Raw genomic sequence first — 23,245 nt, forward strand, 5'->3', positions numbered from 1 at the left:
AACAAAGGGGTGCTCTTACGAAGAAAGGCTTAAGTTTTGCAAATTACAGTGTCTGGAGACTAGGCACCAGCGAGGTGATCTGATAGAGGTGTATAAAGCCTTGAATGGTTTAAGCATGCTCAATGCTGATGGGATTCTTCCTCTAGCTCAGAATAATCACCTGAGAGGGCATAAATTCAAATTGAGGAAAGACAGATGTAGGATAGACGTGCGGAAATTTGCCTTTAGCCAGCGAGTGGTTGGTTGGTGGAACAGACTTCCATCCCTTGTGGTGGAGGTTGATAGCCTAAATAAGTTTAAGGCTCAGCTGGACAGGTATTTTGAACGAACAGAGGGGTGAAGTGGAAGTGGTTTTTTTTTTTTTTTTTTTTGGCTGATGCTGCATAAGCTTGCTTTCTTGCATCAAATGCCTCTACTAATGCTAATGCTAATGCTAATGCTAATACCCCAGGTGCCTTTGTTATGTTCAATTTCAACAAACTGATTTTGTAATTTTATTACAAAATAATTTAGCTCCCTGCCAGAGTTTGATAAGCTTCTGCATTCACCTACCTGAATAACTCCTCATGTGTGAATGTAGATGCAAAATACTCATTCAGTTTGTCAGTTACCCAAGCATATCCTTCAACTATCAATGTCGAGGGGACCAATCTGATTCATCCCCTTCCTTCTAGAGTTCACATAAGTAAAGAAGTCTTTACTGTTTTTCTTTGCATTGTCTTCCAAAGATTTCTCGTAATCTGCCTTTGCTTGCCTTATGTCCTTTGTGACTTGATTACAGACTATCTTATATCTACCACAGGCATCTGTGTCTCCTGATAATTTTTATGCATCCCATGCATTTTTCTTCTCTGGCACAAGTCTCACTAGTGTCGAAGTTTGCAGATGATACAAAGGTTGGCAGGTTTGTTAATGACAGTAATGGCAATCATCATCATCATCAGCCATTTTCAATCCACTGCAGGATGAAGGCCTCTCCAGCAACTTTCCAGTTCCTTCTGTTTTGAGCACTGGCCATCCATTTACTACTCAGAAACTCATGAATTTCATCTATCCATCTCCGCCTTTGTCTTCCAGGTTTTCTTCTAGCTCCTCTTGGGTACCATTCTGTTATTTTCTTAGTCCATCTGTCATCATGTCTTCGAGCTATGTGTCCTGCCCAAGACCATTTTAGTTCTTTAGTTTTGATAAGAATGTCCTTTACTTGAGTTTGCTGCCTAATCCATGTGTTTCTCTTCTTATCTAACAGTCTGATTCCCAATATAATTCGTTCCATTCTTCGCTGTGTAGTTCTTAGCTTCTCTTCCATTCTTTTGGTGAGTGCCCAAGTTTCACTTCCATAAGTCATGGTGGGGAGTATACATTGGTTCATTATTTTACGTTTCAGACAAACTGGGATATTGCTCTTCAGTATGTGACTATATTTCCTGAATGCTATCCATCCAAAATTTATTCTTCTCTTGACTTCCAGCCATTTATCATTATTACAGCTAATAACTTGTCCCAGATAAGTATATGACTCCACCTTTTCAATTACTGCTCCTTCAATCATTATTTCCCTTTCCGTGGCATACTTGTTCATCATTACTTTTGTTTTAGCCATATTCATCTTTAGTCCAAAATCCTTACTAACTGTGCATAACTGATTAAGATTTTCCTCTAATTCTTTGGGATCGTGGCTTATGACCACAATGTCATCTGCAAATCGTAAATGGTTTAGGTACTCTCCGTTCACATTGACTCCTTTCTGCGACCAGTCTAATCTTCTGAAAGCTTCCTCAAGGGCAGCAGTAAACAGCTTCGGAGATATTGTGTCTCCTTGTCGAACTCCTTTCTCGATTTTAAATTTCCTACTGTCTTTGTCTAGTCTAATAAAGGATGTAGCACTCTCATATATTTTCTTCAAAATCATAATATATGGAGTATCTATGCCTTGTCTTTCCAGTGCCCGAAACATTGCCTTATGCTGTATGGAGTCAAATGCCTTTTCATAATCCACAAATGCCAGGCATAATGGTATTTTATATTCATTTGCTTTCTCCATTAGCTGTAATATTACGTGAAGGTGATCCATAGTTGAGAATCCTGTCCTAAAGCCAGCTTGCTCTTTCGGTTGATTCTCATCAAGTATTCTTTCTAATCTGTTAGTAATGACCCTTGTGAACAACTTGTAGATATGGGATAACAAGCTAATTGGTCTATAATTTCCAATTTCTGTTTTATCTCCTTTCTTATGCAGCAAAACTATGATTGCATTATTCCACTGCTTAGGCATCACACCTTTTCTAATGCACTTTGTGAAGAGCCTTGCCAGTTTTTGTGTTATGTCTCTTCCTCCCAATTTTAACAACTCTACAGTAACTTCATCTTCCCCCGGGGCTTTCCGATTCTTCATTTTCTTCAATGCATGTTCTACCTCATCAGGAAGAATATCGGGTATGTCGTATGTGTTGCTACTTTGCAATCCATGTTCCCCACTGCTGGTGTCATTCCCTCGCTCCTTGTATAATTCTCTATAGTAGTCTTCTGCTATTTGAATTATGCCTTCTCTGCTGTTTATAGGTACACCATCGCTATTCTTCAGTTTCAGTATCATTTGTCTTTCTGTATTACTGCTCATGGCTGCTGATTTAAATCCTTTGTTTTCCCTTAATGTTTATTCTACTTTTCTTGTGTTAAATCTTCTTATGTCCTCTCTGAGTCTCTTTCTAATGGCTTTGCATAACTCAGTATACTCAATTTTCTCCCTGTCAGTGTGTTTCTTGCTCTTCATTTGTCGTCTTTGGTTCATCATGACAAGTGTTTCTTGACTAATTTTTTCTTCTTTGGATTTCTGTTTCCCTATAGGTTTCTTGGGCTTTATCACTTTCAGAAAGTTGTAATATTCCTCGTCGATATCTTGGTCCTGAGCAGTCTGCAGAAGCTCAAACTTGTTCTTAAGTTCCAGTACATACTGCTTTTTCTCCTCCTCTGTTATTTCAAAGACCTTTGTATTATTTACTCGAGTCAGTTTTTTCCTTTCCTTTCCTACATCTATATCAAGTGTACATCTTACCATTCTGTGATCACTTCCAACATTTACCTTATTCAGGACGGTAACATCATTCACAATATATCTTCTGTTAGTGAGGATGAAGTCGATTTCATTAGTTGTTAATCCATTTGGACTCTTCCATGTCCACTTTCTGTTCACCCTTTTCTTGAAAAAAGTGTTCATTACTGACAGTCCTTGAGATTCTGCAAATTCCACAAGTCTTTCACCTCTTTTATTTCTTTCACCAATTCCAAAATTTCCTATAGTTCCTCTTTCTGCACTGTTTTGCCTTTTTCCAACCTTAGCATTGAAGTCCCCCATAATAATAGTGTAGTGGGTTTTCTGCTCATCTAGAAGACTCTCAATTTCACTGTACATTTCTTCAACCTCTTCATCATCATGGCTCGACGTTGGTGCATAAATCATTATAATCTTTAGCTTGTACCTCTTAGAAATCTTGAGTATTAGTCTTGACACCCTTGGTGATGTACTTTTGAATTCCAAAATGTTGTTTTTAAAATCTTTATGGACCAGAAACCCAACTCCACCTTCACTCCTTTCACTGTTTCCATTGGTGTACAGCAGATTTCCACTTGATAAACTTATAAGTGATTCATTTCTTCTTCTTGTTTCAGCCAAACCGATGATATTCCAATTCACATTTTCTAATTCCTTTTCCAGCTCTAATATCCTGTCTTCACCGATGAGTGATCGTACGTTATAACAGGCCAAGTTCAATTTCCGTGCATGGCAGCCTGGTCGTACCCAGAGATTCTTAGCACCCTCTGCTTCCACTCTGATCCTCTCGCTGCCGTAAGAGGGAGAGTGAAAGCTGCTGGGGACTGAGGGCCATTTGTATTGTTGTGCTCTCATTGCTGGAGGGTTTGGTCTTTTCCTCTTCACGCTGACCAGGCGTCTTGAAGAGAACCACTCTACACGTTCGTTGCCACCTAAGTGACGTAACAGGGCTTACCATCGAGAAGGTGTGCATGAGTGGATTTTAGGGAGGCAGGCCAACCGGACTTCTCCTAAATCTTCTGTAATAGAGAGATATTGGATCCATCAGTGTTTTAGGCTGAGTGTCTGATAACACACAGGATACCTGTTCCCCTCTAAGCCCCAATGAGGTAATGGCAATGTGCTACTGCAACAGGATCTGGAAAATTTGGGCACATGGGCTAAGTGGCAACTGAAGTTTAACATTGACAAATGCAAAGTACTGCATATGGGTAGAAGTAACCCCAGAGGAACATACCAACTGTGTGGTACTACACTTAGGGTAGTAGAAATTAAAAAAGACCTGGGAGTAATTGTGCAGTCTGATATGAAGTTGTCTGAGCAATGCAGACAGGCTGCAAGAGCAGGTCATGGGGTTTTGTCAATGATATACAGGAATTTTGCTAGCAAGGAAAAGGAAGTGATTATCCCTTTGTATAAGACAGTGGTTAGGCCTCGCCTTGAGTACTGCATACAGTTCTAGAGGCCTCATTTTAGGAAGGATGTAGATTTGTTTGAGCATGTACGGAATAGGGCAACAAAATTGGTGAGGGGAATGAAGGGATCCTCTTACCAAGAGAGGCTTAAGTTCTGCAAAATGCAGCGGCTGGGGATTAGGCACCTGCGAGGTGATCTGATTGAGATTTATAAGGCCTTGAATGGGTTGAGCACACTGAATTCTGATGGGATTCTTCCACTTGCTCAGATTACAAACCTAAGGGGGCATAAATTCAAATTGAGAAAAGATAGTTGTAGAATAGATGTTCCAAAATTTTCCTTTGGCCAGCATTTGGTTGATTGCTGGAACAAACAGCCATCTGTCGTTGTGAAAGTTGACAGCTTAAATAAATTCAAGGTGGAACTGGACAAACATTTAGAGGGAATGGTTGTGTGAATTTTTTTGTTTTTTTGGCTGATGCTACATAAGCTTATACACTTGCTTTCTTGCATCACCTGCCTCTATTACTATTACTTCCATTTAGGCCTAAACCTTGAACAGTATTTCTTAATTGGTATGAAAAGCCTAGTAGCTTCCAAGATTAATTCCTTGAATGCTTCTCATTTAGAATTTGCTGTTGGTAACATAATCAGTTGGTCCCACTGTATAGAATTTAAAAACTGTCTCAGACCACCATAGTCACCTTTAAAAAAAGCAAAAACCCTTCCCTTTACCAGTGATGATAGTTGCATCTTTGAATAATTCCTACATTAGCACGTTGTGATCACTGCCACCTAGTGGTTCCTTTATTTGCAGATCAAGAACATTACTCCCTCTGGTTGCCTGTCAAACATGTTGTTGTAGAAAACGGTCATCCAAAAAATCCACAAAAGTCTTCCTTGTGTGCAAGTGACCAACCCACAAGTTCCAGTCTATATCTTGGAAGTTAAGATCCCCATTATAAGACATTCTGATTTACTGGCCCACTCTATTTCTCTGTACAGTTATTCATTGTACTTAATATTATTTTTATTGTTGTTGCTCTTATATTATTTCTCCCTGATTGGGGGATTCCACTCCATGACGGGTACTGCTACCAAGTACACATGGTGGTTATAATGTCGGGTGTTACTGTCTGTCGAGGAAATCTCTGACAATCCTACAGGTGTTCAGGATTGCGACTTTCTGGAGTTCCTTGTAGGTGTTCTCTGGTAGATCTATTGCTGCTAGGCTGCTGTGTACAGTCTTTGGTACCATACCGGTTGTTGACATGATAATTGGGATGATTGATACTTCTTGCATATGCCACATCTCCCTGATCTCATGTCTCAGTTTCATGTACTTCCTAATTTTTCCTCGTGGGTTTTCTGGACATTATTAGTGTTCGGCACCACTATGTCAATAAGGTAGGTAGCCTTTTCCATCTTGTCCACAAGGGTTATGTCCCGTCTGTTGTGCGGGATGGTCTTATCCGTTATTATGGCGCGGTCCCAGTACAGCTTGTGGGTTTGGGCCTCTAGTACTGCCTGGGGTTCTTACTTGTAGTATGGTACACTATCTTTGGTCAACTGGTATTTCCTAGCTGGCTTCTGATATATTATCCTGGCTACCTAGTCGTGTCTATGTGTATACTCAGTCTGGGTGATCACCTTGCACCCTGCGGTGATGTGTTGGATCATTTCTGAGGCCAGGTGGCATCGTCAACATGTGTCATCTGACATTCCGGGCTCCGTTGAGATGTATTTTTTATAGTTTCTGGTGTTGGATGGCCAGCATGAATCCTTCAGTCTCGGGTAAGAGTGTCCCACTTCTGAGCCTTGCATTGGAAGCAGTGTTATCGATGTGATCTTGAAGGAGGTCATTGTGGTGTCTGCCATGGAGTGTCTTCTTTGCCCATCTTTCTATCTTTGTTTCTTGTACCATTTGGGTGGGGAGGGTTTGCTCACTAAGGTTGAGTGGGGTATACCACTTACCTATCTTCCTTATGGCCTGGTGGAGTGGTGCTGTGTTGTTCTCGATGTAATCCTTCAGGTTAACTTTCGCTGTTTTCTGTTGTTCTGTCAGGTCTATCAAGGTCCCTTCCTCCCTCTTTCCGAGGTATTGTTATTCTCTCCACTGCTGACTTTGGATGGTGTTGGCAACTCTTAGTCATCATTGTCCTTGTCTTTTGTGTGTTATCTTCTAACTCGGTGTTAGTCCAATCTATGACTCTGAATGAGTATGTTATTACTGGAGCTGCATTGGTGTTTATGGCTTTAATTGTTTTTCTCCGTTCAATTTTGCTTTCAGCAGGCTTCTGAATCTCTGATGATATTTTTCGGTTAGGCACTTCTTGATTTCCTTTTGTTCCAACTGTTCAGCCTGCATCATCCCTAGGTATTTGTAGGTCTCTCCTTCTGTCATAGCTTCGATCTCTTTACCAGTCATCAGCTGGTAGTTTCGGCCAACTAATTTTCCCTGGTGCAGTGTGTGTGTGTCTTGCATTTTTTTTAGCATTAGCATTAGCAGAGGCATTTGATGCAAGAAAGCAAGCTTTTGCAACATCAGCCAAAAAAAAAAAAAAAACCACTTCCACTTCACCCCTCTCTTCATTCGAAATACCTGTCCAGCTGAGCCTTAAACTTATTTAGGCTATCAACTTCCACGACAAGGGATGGAAGTCTGTTCCACCAACCAACCAACCACCCGCTGGCTAAAGGCAAATTTCCGCACGTCTATCCTACATCTGTCTTTCCTCAATTTGAATTTATGCCCTCTGAGGTGATTATTCTGAGCAAGAGGAAGAATCCCATCAGCATTGAGTATGCTCAAACCATTCAAGGCTTTATACACCTCTATCAGATCACCTCACCGGTGCCTAGTCTCCAGACACTGTAATTTGCAAAACTTAAGCCTTTCTTCGTAAGAGCACCCCTTTGTTCCATTTGCTAATCTTGTTGCCCTTCTCTGTACTCGTTCCAGCAGCTCTACATCCTTCTTGAAATGAGGCCTGCAGACCTGTATACAGTACTCTAGCTGTGGCCTGACCATTGCCTTATACAAGGGAATAATCACCTCCTTATCCCTGCTAGAAAAATTCCTATATATCATTGATATATAGGAATTTTTCTATATATTAGAAAATATATAGAAAGTCTGCACTGCTCAGACGGGCTGCAAGAGTGCCTGCACAACCACCCCCAGGTCCCTTTCATTCTCTACCACTGTCAGTGTAGTACCACAGAGTTGATACGTTGCTCTAGGGTTGCTGTTTTCCATATGTAGTACTTTACATTTGTCAATGTTAAACTTCATTTGCCACCTCTCAGCCCATCTGCTCCACCTTTCCAGATCCTGTTGCAGCAGCCCCTCGACGTGGGCACCTGTACGTGGTGAGGGGACCTCCCAGTGATGCTGCTGGACTTCCAGACTAGCATCACTGGGATCCAACGCCCACAGCCCAGGTTCCAGGCTTACATCAATGGAATCCGGCGTGTTTGCCGTGCGCTGCGACCCGTGGAAATTCGGAAAGGGGGATCCTGGTGGTTGAGGGGCCCAGCTTCAATACACCACTTTGGCCCCTGCTTTGACAAGACGGGAGGTCCTGGAAGGCCCAGCTAGGATCAATCGGCTAGTAGGCTCGCCTGGGAGGGTCAACCGTGTCAATGCCATGCCCCTACCCTCATGGTCCGAGGGACAGGATTCAGGCTGGCGGCGGTGCGGGTATGGTGTCTGGGTAGCCCTGGCGTCCCACTCCTGAGCGCATTTATTGCTGCCGGGTAGTGGGCATCCCTTTGGGCTCCGTGGTGGGTGGGGAGCCCGGGCACTGAACCACTTCAAAACTTCATGAATCCTGATAAATATATTTCTTCAGGGGCCCCAACCCGTTCCCTATCTGAAAACAGAGATGGAGAGGCAGATAGCATTATTGCTACAAAGAGGCAGCGAACCGAACTACCATCAAGGCCTGTCCCAAGGTTCTTAATTATGCACTCCACGAATGAGACACCGATTGGTAAAATGTCGCCCTTTTTTATTCAAAAAGGGTTAGATGGGTTAGCAGGTTCACCCAAATCAGTTAAGAGGCTTCGTTCTGGAGATCTTTTAATTGAAACTAAAAATGACAGGCAATCAGAACATCTCCTCCGAGTAACATCAATCGGTGGAATACCCATAACAGTGACACCACACAGAACACTCAATTCATCAAGAGGTGTCATTTCGGAGTGGGACCTTCTCGACGTAACCGAGGAGGAAATCTGCTCCGAATTAAAACCCCAGGGAGTTGTTGCCGTCAAGAGAATTACTGCACGAAGGGATGGAAAAATTGTTAAAACCAGGAGCGTTATCCTAACTTTTAACTCTCCTAAACCTCCTGACGAGATTAAAGCTGGATACATCAATTGTTCAGTGCGTCCATACGTTCCGAACCCTTTACGGTGTTTTAAATGCCAGAAGTATGGACATTCTCAAATGGCCTGCCGTGGAGTCCTTGCATGCGCTCGATGCGGTGCAAAGGACCACAAAACAACAGCATGTTCAGCCGCAAAACCCACCTGTATTAACTGTGAAGGCGAACACCCGGCCTATTCACGAGCATGCCAGAGGTGGAAAGAAGAAAAAGAATTTCAACGGCTGAAGGCAGAGCTAAATATATCATACCAGGAGGCAAGGGAATCGGTCAAACCCCTGAATATCTACCTACAAACCTACCTACGCCCAGAAGGTAGCAGGGAGATGTTCCGTCAGAACTCAGACGGACATGACCATTCCTCCACTCCCATCGCGCGTTATCTCTTAAGTTCTCAAAAACCTGCACAGAAGGACCAATCAGCTGCCAGTCCTATATCGGTACCTCCTAATGCTCCACAAGTAACAAAGGTAACTATGAAAGAAAAGAATAAAAAAGGGGAAGTCCCCCCTAGTACCCAAGAAAAGATGGATGTCGAGCAGAAGGAGATACCCGAAGATTCAGTCTTGGAACTCTTTGCGGAGCAAGAAATGGACACGGGACAGCGTCCATTCTTCCCCAAAAAAGATAAACCCAAGACTGATAAAAGTAAGCCCTCAGCACCTCGGAAGCCGCCTGATGGACCCACCAAGCCAAAATAATGGCTAAATTCCTACGGTGGAATTGTCGTGGATTCTGGAAAAATACTGATGACATCAAGGCCCTCCTGCAAAAGCACGAGCCAGTTTGCTTTTGCTTGCAGGAGACTTACCTAAAGGCAAATGATGATCCCACAATGCATAACACCACAATTTTTCGTAAGGATAGAATTGCGGATGGTCCTGCTCATGGAGGAGTGGCTATCCTTGTGGGAAACCAGACCCCAGTTCAGCCCTTGCTAATTACAACTAGCATAGAAGCTGTTGCAATTCGCCTTACAGTGGGATTTTTATTAATGGTCTGCTCTATTTATTTGCCACCTGGGACTGACATCTCCCAGGAAGACCTTGATGATCTTGTAACGCAGTTGCCTCCCCCTTTCTTACTTTTTGGGGATTTTAATGGACATAACACCCTGTGGGGTAGTGCTAACATCAACGGAAGGGGACGAGTCATAGAGCGTATGCTCAATGGCAATGACCTTTCCCTTATAAATACTGGAACAAACACCTTCTTCCACATGCCTACTCGTACTTTTTCTGCCATTGATCTCTCTATCTGCTCCCCTTCTCTACTCCCTTCACTCACTTGGGAAGTGGAGGAGAATCCATACGGAAGTGATCACTTCCCTGTGATAACCTTGTTACACAGTGGGAGCCCATGTCTTCCTTTTAGGTTACCACGGTGGAAGATTGATCAGGCTGACTGGACTGCCTTCCAACATCAGGCAAATTTTGATCTTAGCACAGTCAGTCAAGAGCCTATCAATGATGCAGTTAAGTACATCACAGAAAATATTGTCCAAGCAGCTGCGAATGCTGTTCCAAAAACATCTGCCCGGTTTCCACCATTTCCCAAACCTTGGTGGAATTCACAATGCACAGCAGCAAAAAAGGCTCGAAACAAAGCGTGGGGGATATTCCGCCGATATCCTACCACGACCAACCTTATAGCCTTTAAACATGCACGAGCCAAAGCACGATATATCCGCCGTCAGAGTCAAAAGGAGTCGTGGATCCGTTTTACATCATCTATTAACCAGTCTACCAACTCTAAGGTAGTCTGGGATAAAATCCGGAAAATGAAGGGTAAATATACATCCCACCCTTCTTCAGTCCTAGATTATAATGGATGCGCTATTGCAGATCCAACTGCAATAGCCAATTCTCTTGGGGAAACATTCTCTAACATCTCTGCAACATCTTCATATTCCCCAGAGTTCCTGGTCCTGAAATATAAAATCGAAAAACAGGCACTTAACTTTAAATCTAAGAGCATTTATCCCTACAACGGGGATTTCACTATTCGATTTGATTGATTTTGATTTGATTTGATTTGGTAGTTGTTGGCGCATCGGCTTCTGTGGCCATATTGCACCTTCCAAGGTTTTTGCAGTACTTTGATCCAAGCCCGAGGCGGGAATCGAACCCGCGACCTTTGGGTTGCCGGGCAGGTACTTTACCCACTCGGCTAGCCCGGTCGGCCGATTTCACTATTCAGGAACTGAAAAGAGCCCTCTCTCTTTCCAAAGCAAGTGCCGTTGGACCAGATGGCATCCATTATGAAATGATTAAACATCTTTCACCAAAATCTATGGATTGTCTGCTCCTTCTGTATAACAGCATCTTTACTGAAGGGCAGTTTCCGGATTCCTGGCGAAAGGCAATCGTTCTTGCCTTTCCTAAGCCAGGAAAGGATCCAGAAGTCACCACCAATTATCGTCCTATTGCTCTGACTAGCTGTCTGTGCAAAATCCTGGAGAGAATGGTTAATTCTCGTTTAATATGGTATCTCGAATCAAATGACCTTCTCTCCAACATCCAGTGCGGCTTCCGAAGGAACCGGTCCACTTTGGACCATCTTATTAGATTGGAAGCATCCATCCGGGATGCTTTCCTAAAACGCGAACACTTGGTGTCGGTGTTCTTTGACATGGAAAAAGCGTATGACACAACTTGGAGATTTGGCATTTTAAAAGATTTACATAGCCTAGGCCTTAGAGGGCATCTCCCCTTTTTTATTCAAAACTTTTTAGCCAATCGATCGTTCCAAGTTCGTGTGGGATCCTCACTCTCTCGCTCCTTTAGCCAAGAGGAGGGAGTACCACAAGGATCAGTATTAAGTGTCACGCTTTTTGCCATCAAAATAAATTCCATCACAGAACAACTTCCTCCAACTGTAAACAGTGCCCTCTATGTTGATGACTTTAGCATTTTTTGTCAGTCGTGCAACATGAGGGTTATTGAAAGACAACTGCAGAAAGCCATTGATAGTCTGAATTCCTGGGCACTTGGTAATGGCTTCAGGTTCTCGCCGGAGAAGACCGTTTGCGTACACTTTTGTCGCAAGCGTAATCTTCATCCTGAACCTGAATTAAGGCTCAGACAAAATGCTATTCCAGTAGCAGCAAACACAAAATTCTTGGGACTCATATTCGATAAAAAACTGACCTTTTTGGATCATATTCGTCAACTCCGCACAAAGTGCACAAGAGGCCTTAATATGCTCCGCTCGCTTTCCTCTTTATCTTGGGGTGCAGACCGATGCACCCTTCTACGGCTTTACCGTGCACTTGTGCGATCCAAAAGAATATGGGTCCCAAGTATATTCTTCAGCCAGAGACAGTGCCCTTCGATGGCTGGACCCTGTCCATCACCAGGCTCTACATATTGCTACTGGAGCATTTCGAACATCTCCTGTCCAGAGTTTATACGTCGAAGCAAACGAACCACCGTTATCGCTTTGACGTAAGCAGTTGTCTTTAAAGTACGCTTTAAAACTGAAATCCCTGCCAGACCATCCAACGTGGCCATTCGTTTTTGAGCCACGATGGGAAAACTTGTACAATACCCGTAAGACTGCCAATCGTCCTTTTGGTATTCGTCTCCAAGAGCTACTCAATGAACTTAATATCAAGGTAGACAAGGTTGCCCAAACACCAAAGCAACCCTTTCCACCCTGGCATGCTCATCTCCCGGCATGTGACTTATCCCTTAGAAATTGGTCAAAGTCGGACACTCCATCATCAGTCTACCTGCAGCTTTATTCAGCACACCGAGCTGAACATTCTGACTTCGCGCCAGTTTACACAGACGGTTCGAAGTCGGAATCATATGTGGGATCTGCTGCTGTCTTTACAGACAGCACTACATCGGAGCAGATTCCCTCTGAATGCAGCATATTTACTGCAGAGCTGCACGCTATTGAGTTAGCTTTGGATCACATCAGTAAATGCCAATACCAACGGTTCATTTTATATTCTGACTCTCTCAGCGTGTTACAGGCTTTAATAACTGTAAGATATAATTCTCATCCAGTTCTGTCTAGCATTCAGCAGCAGAAGATTCACTTTCTCCATGAACGTGAATATGACATCCTCTTCTGGGATTCCCAGCCACATTGGAAACGATTTGGCTGACACCGCAGTAAAATCAGCAATTCTCAATAATAATCGCTGCCTGTCAGTCCCCTATACAGACTACAGGCAAATAATACACGAGAAAATACATTCCCAATGGCAGGATTCGTGGAATAGACAGACTGCGAATAAATTATATCAAATAAAGCCTGTAATTGAACCGTGGCAGTCTAGTCTGCGCAGGAATCGTAAGGAGGAAGTTCTTCTTGCCCGGACCCGCATAGGACATAGCCATTTGACACATTCTTTTTTGCTGAGGGCTGATGACCCTCCTATGTGTGAGTCTTGTGGCACAATTTTATCAATTAGACACATTTTAATTGACTGTCCAGATTTTAGCAATATCCGTTTTACTGCTTTTAACATCTGACTGAGCCTTATACACTCAGTCAGATTTTATCTGACAATGACAATGTGTCTGCTATTTTTAGCTTTTTGAAAGCAATAAAGGTTTTTAATCGTATTTAAAATTTATATGGCACTGTTATTTATTTATGTTTTTTGTTTTTAGATCTGGACATGGTGACCTAAATAATTAGGTCACTGAGATGTTAAATTTTTAGATATTACCTGGTCTTGGCGCATTATAGCCTTAGTTGCTAATGCGCCAATAAAATCCAAACAAACCAAACCAAACCTTGCAGCAGCATAGTGTCAGTAGTGTGCTTGACAACCCTGCCAACCTTCGTATCATCTGCAAACTTGGACATTAAGCTTGATATACCATCATCGATATCATTTATAAATACAGAAAACAATAATGGATCCAACACCGAACCCTGAGGAACTCCACTAATAACATTAGTCCACGATGAGCAGTGTCTATTGATTACCACTCTCTCTCTCTTCTCCCCCTCAACCACCCCTTTATCCATAGCAGCAATTTGCCTCCAATTCCACACTGCTCCAATTTGTGCAGCAGTCTTCCATATGTAACAGTATCAAAAGCCTTTCTAAGATCCAAGTATATAATATCAAAGTTATTCCCTGCATCCAGTTCTTTTGTGACTGCATCATTGTATCCAATCAAATTGGTCAGGCAAGACTTCCCCTTAACAAAACCATGCTGTGCCCAAGCTATAGCTGAAATCTTGTCTAGATGATCCTGCAGTGCTTCTTTAACCAGTGCCTCCATTAATTTTCCTGGAACAGAAGTTAAACTCACAGGTCTATAATTACTTGTGTCAGCCTTTGATCCTCCTTTGTGAATTGGGGTCACATTTGCACATCTCCAGTCTATGGATACCTACCCTGAATCCAAGGAAGCTCTCATAATTATGGCTAAGGGTTTGCTTACTTCCTTTGCTGCCTCCCTCAATACAACTGGATAGAACCCATCCACCCCAGGTGCCTTTCTTGTGTTTATCTTCAACAATTTCTCCTCCACTTTACTCTCAGTTATTACAAGATTATCTAGCTTACTGCCAGAGTTGAATACACCTCTGGCATTCCCCTTGCTGAGTAACTCCTCATGTGTGAATGTCGATGCAAAATATTCATTTAGTTTGTTAGCTACCTGAGCAGGGTCATCAACAGTTGAACCATCAATATCAAGTGGACCAATCTGATTCATCCCCTTCCTTCTAGAGTTTACATAAGTAAAGAACTCTTTGCTGTATTTCTTTGCATCCCTTGCCAAAGATTTCTCGTAATCTGCCTTTGCCTGCCTAACCTCCTTTGTAACTTGGTTACAGATCAACTTGTATCTATCATAGGCTTCTGTGTCACGTGTTAATTTGTATGTATCCCATGCATTTTTCTTCTCTGTCATATGTCTCATTAGTTCATCTGACATCTATTTAGAACTCAACCGTGAATAATATTTCTTAGTTGGTATGTAAAGCCTAGTAGCTTCCAAGATAAGTCCTTTGAATGCTTCCCATTTTGAATTTGCTGTTGGTAACATCATCAGTTGGTCCCACTGTATAGAATTTAAATACTGTCTCAGTCCATCGTAGTCGCCTTTACGAAAGATATAACCCTTCCCTTTAGCCCTAATGGTAGTTACCTCTTTGAATAAATCCCACTTCCACACACTGTGATCACTGCCACCTAGCGGTTCCTTTATCTGCAGATTCTTAATGCATGAAAACAATTTCTAGACAAAATTCCATCCTGATGTCCTTGCTGAATTCTTTGGTGATCCGGAGTAGTTGCTGGAGTTGCTTCTCGGTTGCTGCATAGAACTTGATGTCATCCATGTACATCCGGTGGCTGAGGGTGCACAGGTTCTTTCTTCCTTCTTTGAGGTTATATCCATACTTGTTGCCGTTGAGCATGGTGGATAGCGGGTTGAGTGATAGACAGAACCACAGTGGGCTTAGAGAGCATCTCCCTGAAAGATTCCTCTTCTAATGGGGATTGGCCTGGTTGTGATGTTCTCAACCTTAATGGTGGTACTCCGTTTCGCCATTGTTGCTCCTAGGAAGTTTGTCACTATCAGATTGACCTTGTAGATCTTCAAGGTCTCTATTAGCCAGCTATGAGGTATGGAGTCGGCCTTGTGGTAATCGATGTAGGCCGTGTATAGGTTGCGGTGCTTCTTGAAGGCCGTGTAGAGATTGCGGTGCTTCTTGAAGGCTTGCTCCATAACTGCGGCATCTATGGTTAATTGCTCCTTACATCCTTTGCTCCTCCGCTTGCATCCTTTCTGCTGGCCATTACGTTCTGACTCGCTAAGTGGTCTGATATCTTCTTAGTTATGCAGCTGGTCAGGAAACTTGTACATTGTTGGGAGGCATGTGATTGGCCTGTATTTCACCGGTTTTCTGGTATCTTTCAGTGAGAAACTTCGGGATTGTCTCCGGGTGCCTTATCATTCAAGTGAATTGCTCTGCTAGGTGCTTGTGTGTGTGCGTGCAGGTGAGCTTCTTGTACCGGTAGTTGTGAAATGCCGGGGTTCGCCATTGTGGGAGTCCTGTGGCACAATCTTAACAATCAGACACATTTTAGTTGACTGTACCAGTTTTAGAAATGCTCGTTTTACCACTTTTAACCATCTGACTGAGCCGTATACACTCAGTCAGATTTTATCTGACAATGACCATGTGTCTGCTATTTTTAATTTCCTAAAATTAGTAAACCTTTTTATTCATATTTAAAAAATCTTATTATTTTAAGATTTACTATTGTTACTTGATCTGTTACAGTTTATACTTGTTTTTATAATCTGACGTAGTGACCTAATTCAGTAGGTCACTGAAAGTATTTACTTTTTATGACAATGGTTTGGCGCATTATAGCCATAGTTGCTGATGCGCCAATAAAACTCAATCAAACAAACAAACAAACAAGCCATTGTGGGTGTTCCTGATTGACTGTTTTACTTCTCCTTCTCGAATCTCCCTCTCTCTCATCTCTTGTATGTCTTTCATTTTCTTCCGTTCTACTTCTATCGAGGGTGCTTTGCTGTTATGTCTTACTCCACTGTTCCAGATATTTTCACAGATCTCTTCGATCGTCTTCTTCTCAGGTGGTCTGTTTCCTGCTTTCTCATCTTCACCCAGTTTCCTATAGAAGGCTCTTTGTTCCTCATCAAAGATTCGGTTGTTTATTTTCCTCTGGGAGCTCTCTTTGTATCGGTGTAGTGTCTTGCTGACTGCGAGGAGGTTTTGCTTCAGTGTGTCCAAGTATTCTCCTATTCTCTGATTTCTGGTCTCATGTTTTGCTGTGGGCACTGTCTCTCTTGAGGATTCTCTTCACCTTTCCAATCAATTTCTTACTTCTATTACCCTGTTGGTACTGGGTCTGCTGAAGTCTTCTTTCCCAAGCTGGTGGTTCCTTCTGTTTTCGGTTCTTCTGCTGTTGGTCTCTCTTTTTTTCTTTTCCATTAATCCTAGTGGCTGCTATGGCAGCACAGTATACGGCTGTGTGGATAGCCTCCAGCGTTGCACCATTGTTGTCAAGGTAATATGGCATTATTTGTCGATTGAGGTGGTCTGTTACTCTCCACAGGATTTTATTTGGCCTCTGCTTAGGTATCACATGGGTTCTTGTTGGGTCCATTCCTTCGAATTCGATTAGGGCCTTCTTCCACTCATCTTCTATCCTGGATAGCATGACTGTCTCTTTCCACTTCAGCTACTCTGGGTTGTATTTTTTCTTGCTCTTCCTCCTCTGGTTCCATGGTATGCTGTTCCTCCTCTTGTTCCATATTGACCATATTCTTTGTGCTTTGTAGCAGATTGCTGACATCCTGCTTGATTTTTTCCAAGATAGGATGAGCTATTAGGTTCTTCGTGACGATGGTCCTTCTCTGGTCTGCTAATCGCTGTTCAGTGACCTGAATATCCGAGTATCGTTCTAGCCACTTGGTATGTAGTCCTGATCTATACATTGTCATATCAGCCTGGTTATTTCATAGTATGATGTATGTATTCATTTCAATGCTCCTCTTCATTCGTTGGTGTTTTCTTCCTTCGTGGGTGGTTACTGGTGCAGTTGTACAGGAAACACTTCCAATTGGTTGGGCTGGATGGTCTTGCCCTTCTCTTGTGGTAGCCTTACTGGGGACAGCTCCACTGTCTTGCTCGGAAGACTGTCTCCAACTTTTCGAACCGACCCCTCTGCCTAAGGCCTGAACGTGAGTGACTTTATCCTGCGCCACCAACGATGCAGTTTGAATAATATTTATCTGCGACATCATCCATCTATGTAGGTGGACTTGTTTAGCTTCAGCTTATGTCCAGTGGTTTATTTATTTAGTTAGTTCTTGCGAGTGACGCCAGATGGTGCCACTATCTGCCTAAGCTGTCACTCCATCCTTGGGGATGGTAAGTCCAATGGGGTAACTTTCGCGATGTTTTTTTTTTTTTTTATCATTTAATATTATTATTATATCGGTCTCCCAGCGTAATAGAGCCACGTTCACTTCCACCAATGCTGGATTCGAACCCGGGTCCATCGGGCTGGTAGTCCAGTGTCTTAATCACTGGGCCATCGTGCCCCCCCTTATTATTGTTGTTGTTGTTGTGCAAGGAAGCCTGAGGCCAAATAAAACAAAAATTCCCACGTTACCCTGAGAGAGAGAGTCAGAAGTAGAAGGGAATCACCAAGAAAGCGAGAAAGAGAAGAATGATATCCAACTCAGGACCCTGAGTTTGCAAAGCCCATACTCACTGGATGTGAGCTCCTTGGGTAATATCACAGTCATTAGGCCTATAACACACACATCTACTCTCGTTTTTGCTTTCACAGTGCTTATTTTACACCAAACTGACTCAACATTGCACTCTCCACCATGTCAATTGTATACACTGCCTTAGATTTTATGTGTTTCTTAATTAAGAGCATAACACCTCCTCCTTTCCTATCCTGTCTATTCTTTCTGTAAATATTGTACTCCCCAAATTCCAAATCTCTGTTCCTTATCTCTGTTCGCACCACATCTCTAATAACCCAACATTACTTGCCTTCGATGTCTTGACCAGCACTTCAAATTCATCAAATTTATTTACTATACTCCTAGCATTGGTGTACTTTCAAGTATACATGCACTTGTTCTTACTCTTAGTTACCCTAACACAGCACATGTATTCACTTGTTCCATGATGACTCCCAGCTGATCCCGAAATCCCTAGCACCTTGCTTTCCAATAGAAACAGTGCAAGAATCACTTTCACCTCTTCCTGTGGCTACTGTTAATCTATTAGTCTATGAATCCCTCCCCCCCCAAGCTAACAGTTTTCCGACCTACCTAACACTGCCTCAATAGCATCGGTAAATATCCTTGAACCCTTTCTATTTAAGTGTATCCTATCCCTGTAGAAGCAGTCTATCCTGTTAACAAGCACAGACCACTTTGAGAAAAATTCTGCCACGTGCCTATTCAGTTTGTCAGCAGCCTGAGCAGGATCATCAACAGTTACACCATCGGCATTGAGTGGCTCAACGTGATTCAACCCCTCCTTTCTACTTCCTTGGGTATAATGTACACTCTACAGCAACATTGACAAATTAATTTTTAAATAAAAAGTGGTATCTTTTTTATAAGAAAACCTTATCCATAGAAAATTATCACTGTTTACAATTTGTTTTCTTTTGTTTCATTTCAACAAAAAATGACCCACTGAGTTTTTGGCAGCTGCAGAATACTGAAACTACAGCTACCCCGAATGACATCATATAGTTTCTCACTTGAACCATCACTGTTAGTACATTAAGAATGATGCTGTAGTATGTAGAACCTTGGGAATATAATTGCAAAAGTTTAAAAAATTCTTTCAGTCGAAATACAGTGAAAACAGTTAAACATTTACAATTTTAGGAGAAGTCAATAAGACGTAAAATCATTCACTCTCCAGCTGAATTATCCAATAACCGAATTCTTTCTGATATGATAAATTTTAATTTATTAGCATGAATGAAAATATGATAATAAAATATAAATACACAATATCAGGAATGATGAAGATACATATTTCTAATTCCTCTTCAGAGAGGTGAGTTAAGGCTATTTTTTTTTTTTTACTGATTATTCAAGATTATTTCCTTGTATTTGTATAATTATTTTGACTGAAATTTAAATATGACAATCCACTGATTATTGTATATTTGATTTCATAAATATATATTTTTTTCATTTTAGCAACCAACTCTCTCAGATATGACTGTTTATGAACTCAATTTTTCTCTTCAAATTGAATTACTCCTAAGCAGAGTATCTCATCCAGAATATCGACAGATTTTGGTTGAGGTACGTGATTAAATTAACTATGAAAATTCTCTATTTTTTTTTTTTTTTTTTCTTCTTCTTCTTCTTCTTTTTTTTTTTTTTTTTTTTTTGTGCCTATTTTCAATTATATGTAATGCACCATATAGCTAATAATAATGTATACAGGGTGCTTCAATTAAAACACACTGGAGTCTATATCGCTTATTTTTAGGTTTAGGATATTTGTTGTCTTGGGAATATAATTGCAAAAGTTTAAAAAAATTCCTTCAGTTAAACTGCAGTGAAAACAGTTTTTTCCTGTTTACACCTGTTTTTAAAGGAGTTTTATCCAGTTTAAACCTTATTCACTAGTTAAAGAAGCATTGCAGGATCATCTAGACAAAACTGCAGTAACAGTTAAGACACAGCATGGGTTTTTTAAAGAGAGGTTGGATACTATAATGTGGTCACAAAGGAACTGAATGCCAAAAATAATTTTGATATCATATACTTGGATTTCAGGAAAGCTTTTGATACTGTTGCACATGGAAGATTGCTGTACAAATTGGCGACGTATGGCATTAAGGGTAAGTTGCTACAATGGATAAAGGGATGGTTGAGTAGGAGATGACAGAGAGTGGTAATCAATGGACACGTCTCTTCGTGGACAAATGTTATTAGTGGAGTTCTCCGGGGTTCGGTGTTGGGCCTATTGATGAAGGTGTATCCGGTTTAATGTCCAAGTTTGCAGATGATACAAAGTTTGGCAGGGTTGATAATGACAGTAAACACAGTATACTACTCCAACTGGATCTAGATAAGTTGGGAAAATGGGCTGAGAAGTGGCAACTGAAAAAAAAAAGTAAAGTGCAGCCATTATCAACCCACTGCAGGATGGAAGCCTCCTCAACAATTCATGCTGAGGGAAATGGACCATAATCTGCCACGCTGGTCCAGTGCGGGTTGGCAGATCGACCGTATTCAGCAGTCAGGGGCTTGAACCCCGGTCTACTCAAGGAGCGTGTGCTACTGCACTCTCGCTCCTGCCCACTCGGCTACGGAGGCCACTGAAGTTTACTTTAACTATAACACAAGCTCGCATATATGTATGTATGTATCTATCTATACGTGTGCATACTATTTACATATATATCAAGGCCTAACCATAGACAGGGAAAGTGGTTTCATAGTTTGAAATAATTTTCACAATACAATGCCTCTGTAGCAGAGCAGCATATTTTAAAAGAGAATTTTTGAATGAGAAATAACAGTGGTTAATTCACTTTTGCAGTTATGCTGCACTTGAAAAGAACATATGTAAGTTCTACTCCTTGATGAGTGCCCTTCAATAAAACTTCTTAGCATTAGCAAAGGCACATGATGCAAGAAGCAAGCTTATATAGCATCAGCCAAAAAAAAAATAACCCTTATTTCACCCATCCACTAGCTCCAAATGTTTGTCAAGTTCTGCCTCAAATCTCTTTAAGCTATCAACTTCTACAACAACAGATGGAAGTTTGTTCCAGCAATCAACCCCCCGCTGGCTAAAGGCAAACTTCCGCACATCTATCCTACAACCGTCTTTCCTCAATTTGAATTTATGCCCTCTCAGGCGATTATTCTGAGCCAGAGGAAGAATCCCATCAGCATTGAGCATGCACAAACCATTCAAAGCTTTATACACCTCAATCAGATCACCTCACCGGTGCCTAGTCTCCAGACACTGCAATTTGCAAAACTTAAGTCTTTCTTCGTAAGAGCAACTCTTTGTTCCATTCACTAATCTTGTTGCCCTTCTCTGTACTCATTCCAACAGCTCTACATCCTTCTTAAAATGAAGTTTAACATTGACAAATGTAAAGTACTACACATGGGAAACAGCAACCCCAGAGCAACGTATCAACTCTGTGGTACTACACTGACAGTGGTAGAGAATGAAAGGGACTTGGGGGTGGTTGTGCAGGCAGATATGAAGTTCTCTGAGCAGTGCAGACGGGCTGCAAGAGTAGCTCATGGAGTATTATCAATGATATACAGGAATTTTTCCAGCAGGGATAAGGAGGTGATTATTCCATTGTATAAGGCGATGGTCAGGCCACACCTAGAGTACTGTATACAGGTCTGGAGGCCTCATTTTAAGGAGGATGTAGAGCTGCTGAAACGAATACAGAGAAGGGCAACAAGATTAGTGAATGGAACAAAGGGGTGCTCTTACGAAGAAAGGCTTAAGTTTTGCAAATTACAGTGTCTGGAGACTAGGCACCAGCGAGGTGATCTGATAGAGGTGTATAAAGCCTTGAATGGTTTAAGCATGCTCAATGCTGATGGGATTCTTCCTCTAGCTCAGAAAAATCACCTGAGAGGGCATAAATTCAAATTGAGGAAAGACAGATGTAGGATAGACGTGCGGAAATTTGCCTTTAGCCAGCGGGTGGTTGGTTGGTGGAACAGACTTCCATCCCTTGTGGTGGAGGTTGATAGCCTAAATAAGTTTAAGGCTCAGCTGGACAGGTATTTTGAACAAACAGAAGGGTGAAGTGGAAGTGGTTTTTTTTTTTTTTTTTGGCTGATGCTGCATAAGCTTGCTTTCTTGCATCAAATGCCTCTACTAATGCTAATGCTAATGAGGCCTCCAGACCTGTATACAGTACTCAAGATGTGGTCTGACGACTGCCTTATACAAGGGGATAATCACCTCCTTATCCCTACTAGAAAAATTCCTGTATATCATTGACAAGACACCATGAGCTACTCTTGCAGACTGTCTGCACTGCTCAGAAAACTTCATATCTGCCTGCACAATTACCCCCAGGTCCTTTTCATTCTCTACAACTGTCAGTGTGGTACCACAGAGTTGATACTTTACTTTAGGATTACTGCTTCCCATATGTAGTACTTTACATTTGTAAATGTTAAACTTCATTTGCCACCTCTCAGCCCATCTGCTCAACTTTTCTAGATCCTGTTGCAGTATTGTACTGTCATTAGTGTCATTAACAACCCTTGCAGATGATACCTTCGTATCATCTGCAAACTTGGACATTAAGCCTGATATACCATCATCAGTATCATTAATACATTCAGAAACCAACAATGGACCCAATACTGAACCCTGAGGGACTCCAATAATAACATTAGTCCACGAAGAGCAGTGTCCATTGATTACCACTCTCTGTCTTCTCCCACTCAACCATCCCTTTATCCATAGCAGCAATTTGTCTCCAATGTCACACTGCTCCAATTTGTTCGGCAGTCTTCCATGTGCAACAGTATCAAAGGCTTCTTGTGCAACTATAGGAGATTCCTCTTCATTTGTACATCTCCTGAAACATGCAGTGCCCATATCCACTTTGGCAAAGCCTTAGTATTACCATTAGTAGAAACATATGGCGCAAGAAAGCAAGCCTATACAGCATCAGCCAAAAAAAAAACTTCCCATTTCACCTAACTATTCCCTCCAAAAGTTTGTACAATTCTTCCTTGAATTTATTAAAGCTATCACCTTCCACAACGACAGATGGCAGTTTGTTCCAGCAATCATACACCTGCTGGCCAAAGGCAGATTTCTGCAACTGCTTCAATTGCGTAATCTGAGCACAAGTAAGCATCTCATCAGC

General features: G+C 41.8%; 1 protein-coding gene across 3 annotated transcripts in view; it reads left to right on the plus strand.

Annotated features, from left to right (window-relative positions):
- LOC150082968 (putative phosphorylase b kinase regulatory subunit beta) overlaps positions 1 to 23,245 on the plus strand; it is a 735,196-nt gene that overhangs the window by 617,063 nt on the left and 94,888 nt on the right. For all 3 annotated transcript variants that reach the window (XM_090377701.1, XM_090377699.1, XM_090377700.1), the window contains exon 28: positions 19,563 to 19,670. In XM_090377701.1, the coding sequence (XP_090233827.1) occupies positions 19,563 to 19,670 (108 nt within the window). The remainder of the gene's footprint in view (positions 1 to 19,562; positions 19,671 to 23,245) is intronic.

Source organism: Mastigoproctus giganteus, chromosome 7 (assembly GCF_048544385.1).
Source record: "Mastigoproctus giganteus isolate SK-2022 chromosome 7, ASM4854438v1, whole genome shotgun sequence".
In the NCBI taxonomy this organism is placed as follows: domain Eukaryota; kingdom Metazoa; phylum Arthropoda; class Arachnida; order Uropygi; family Thelyphonidae; genus Mastigoproctus; species Mastigoproctus giganteus.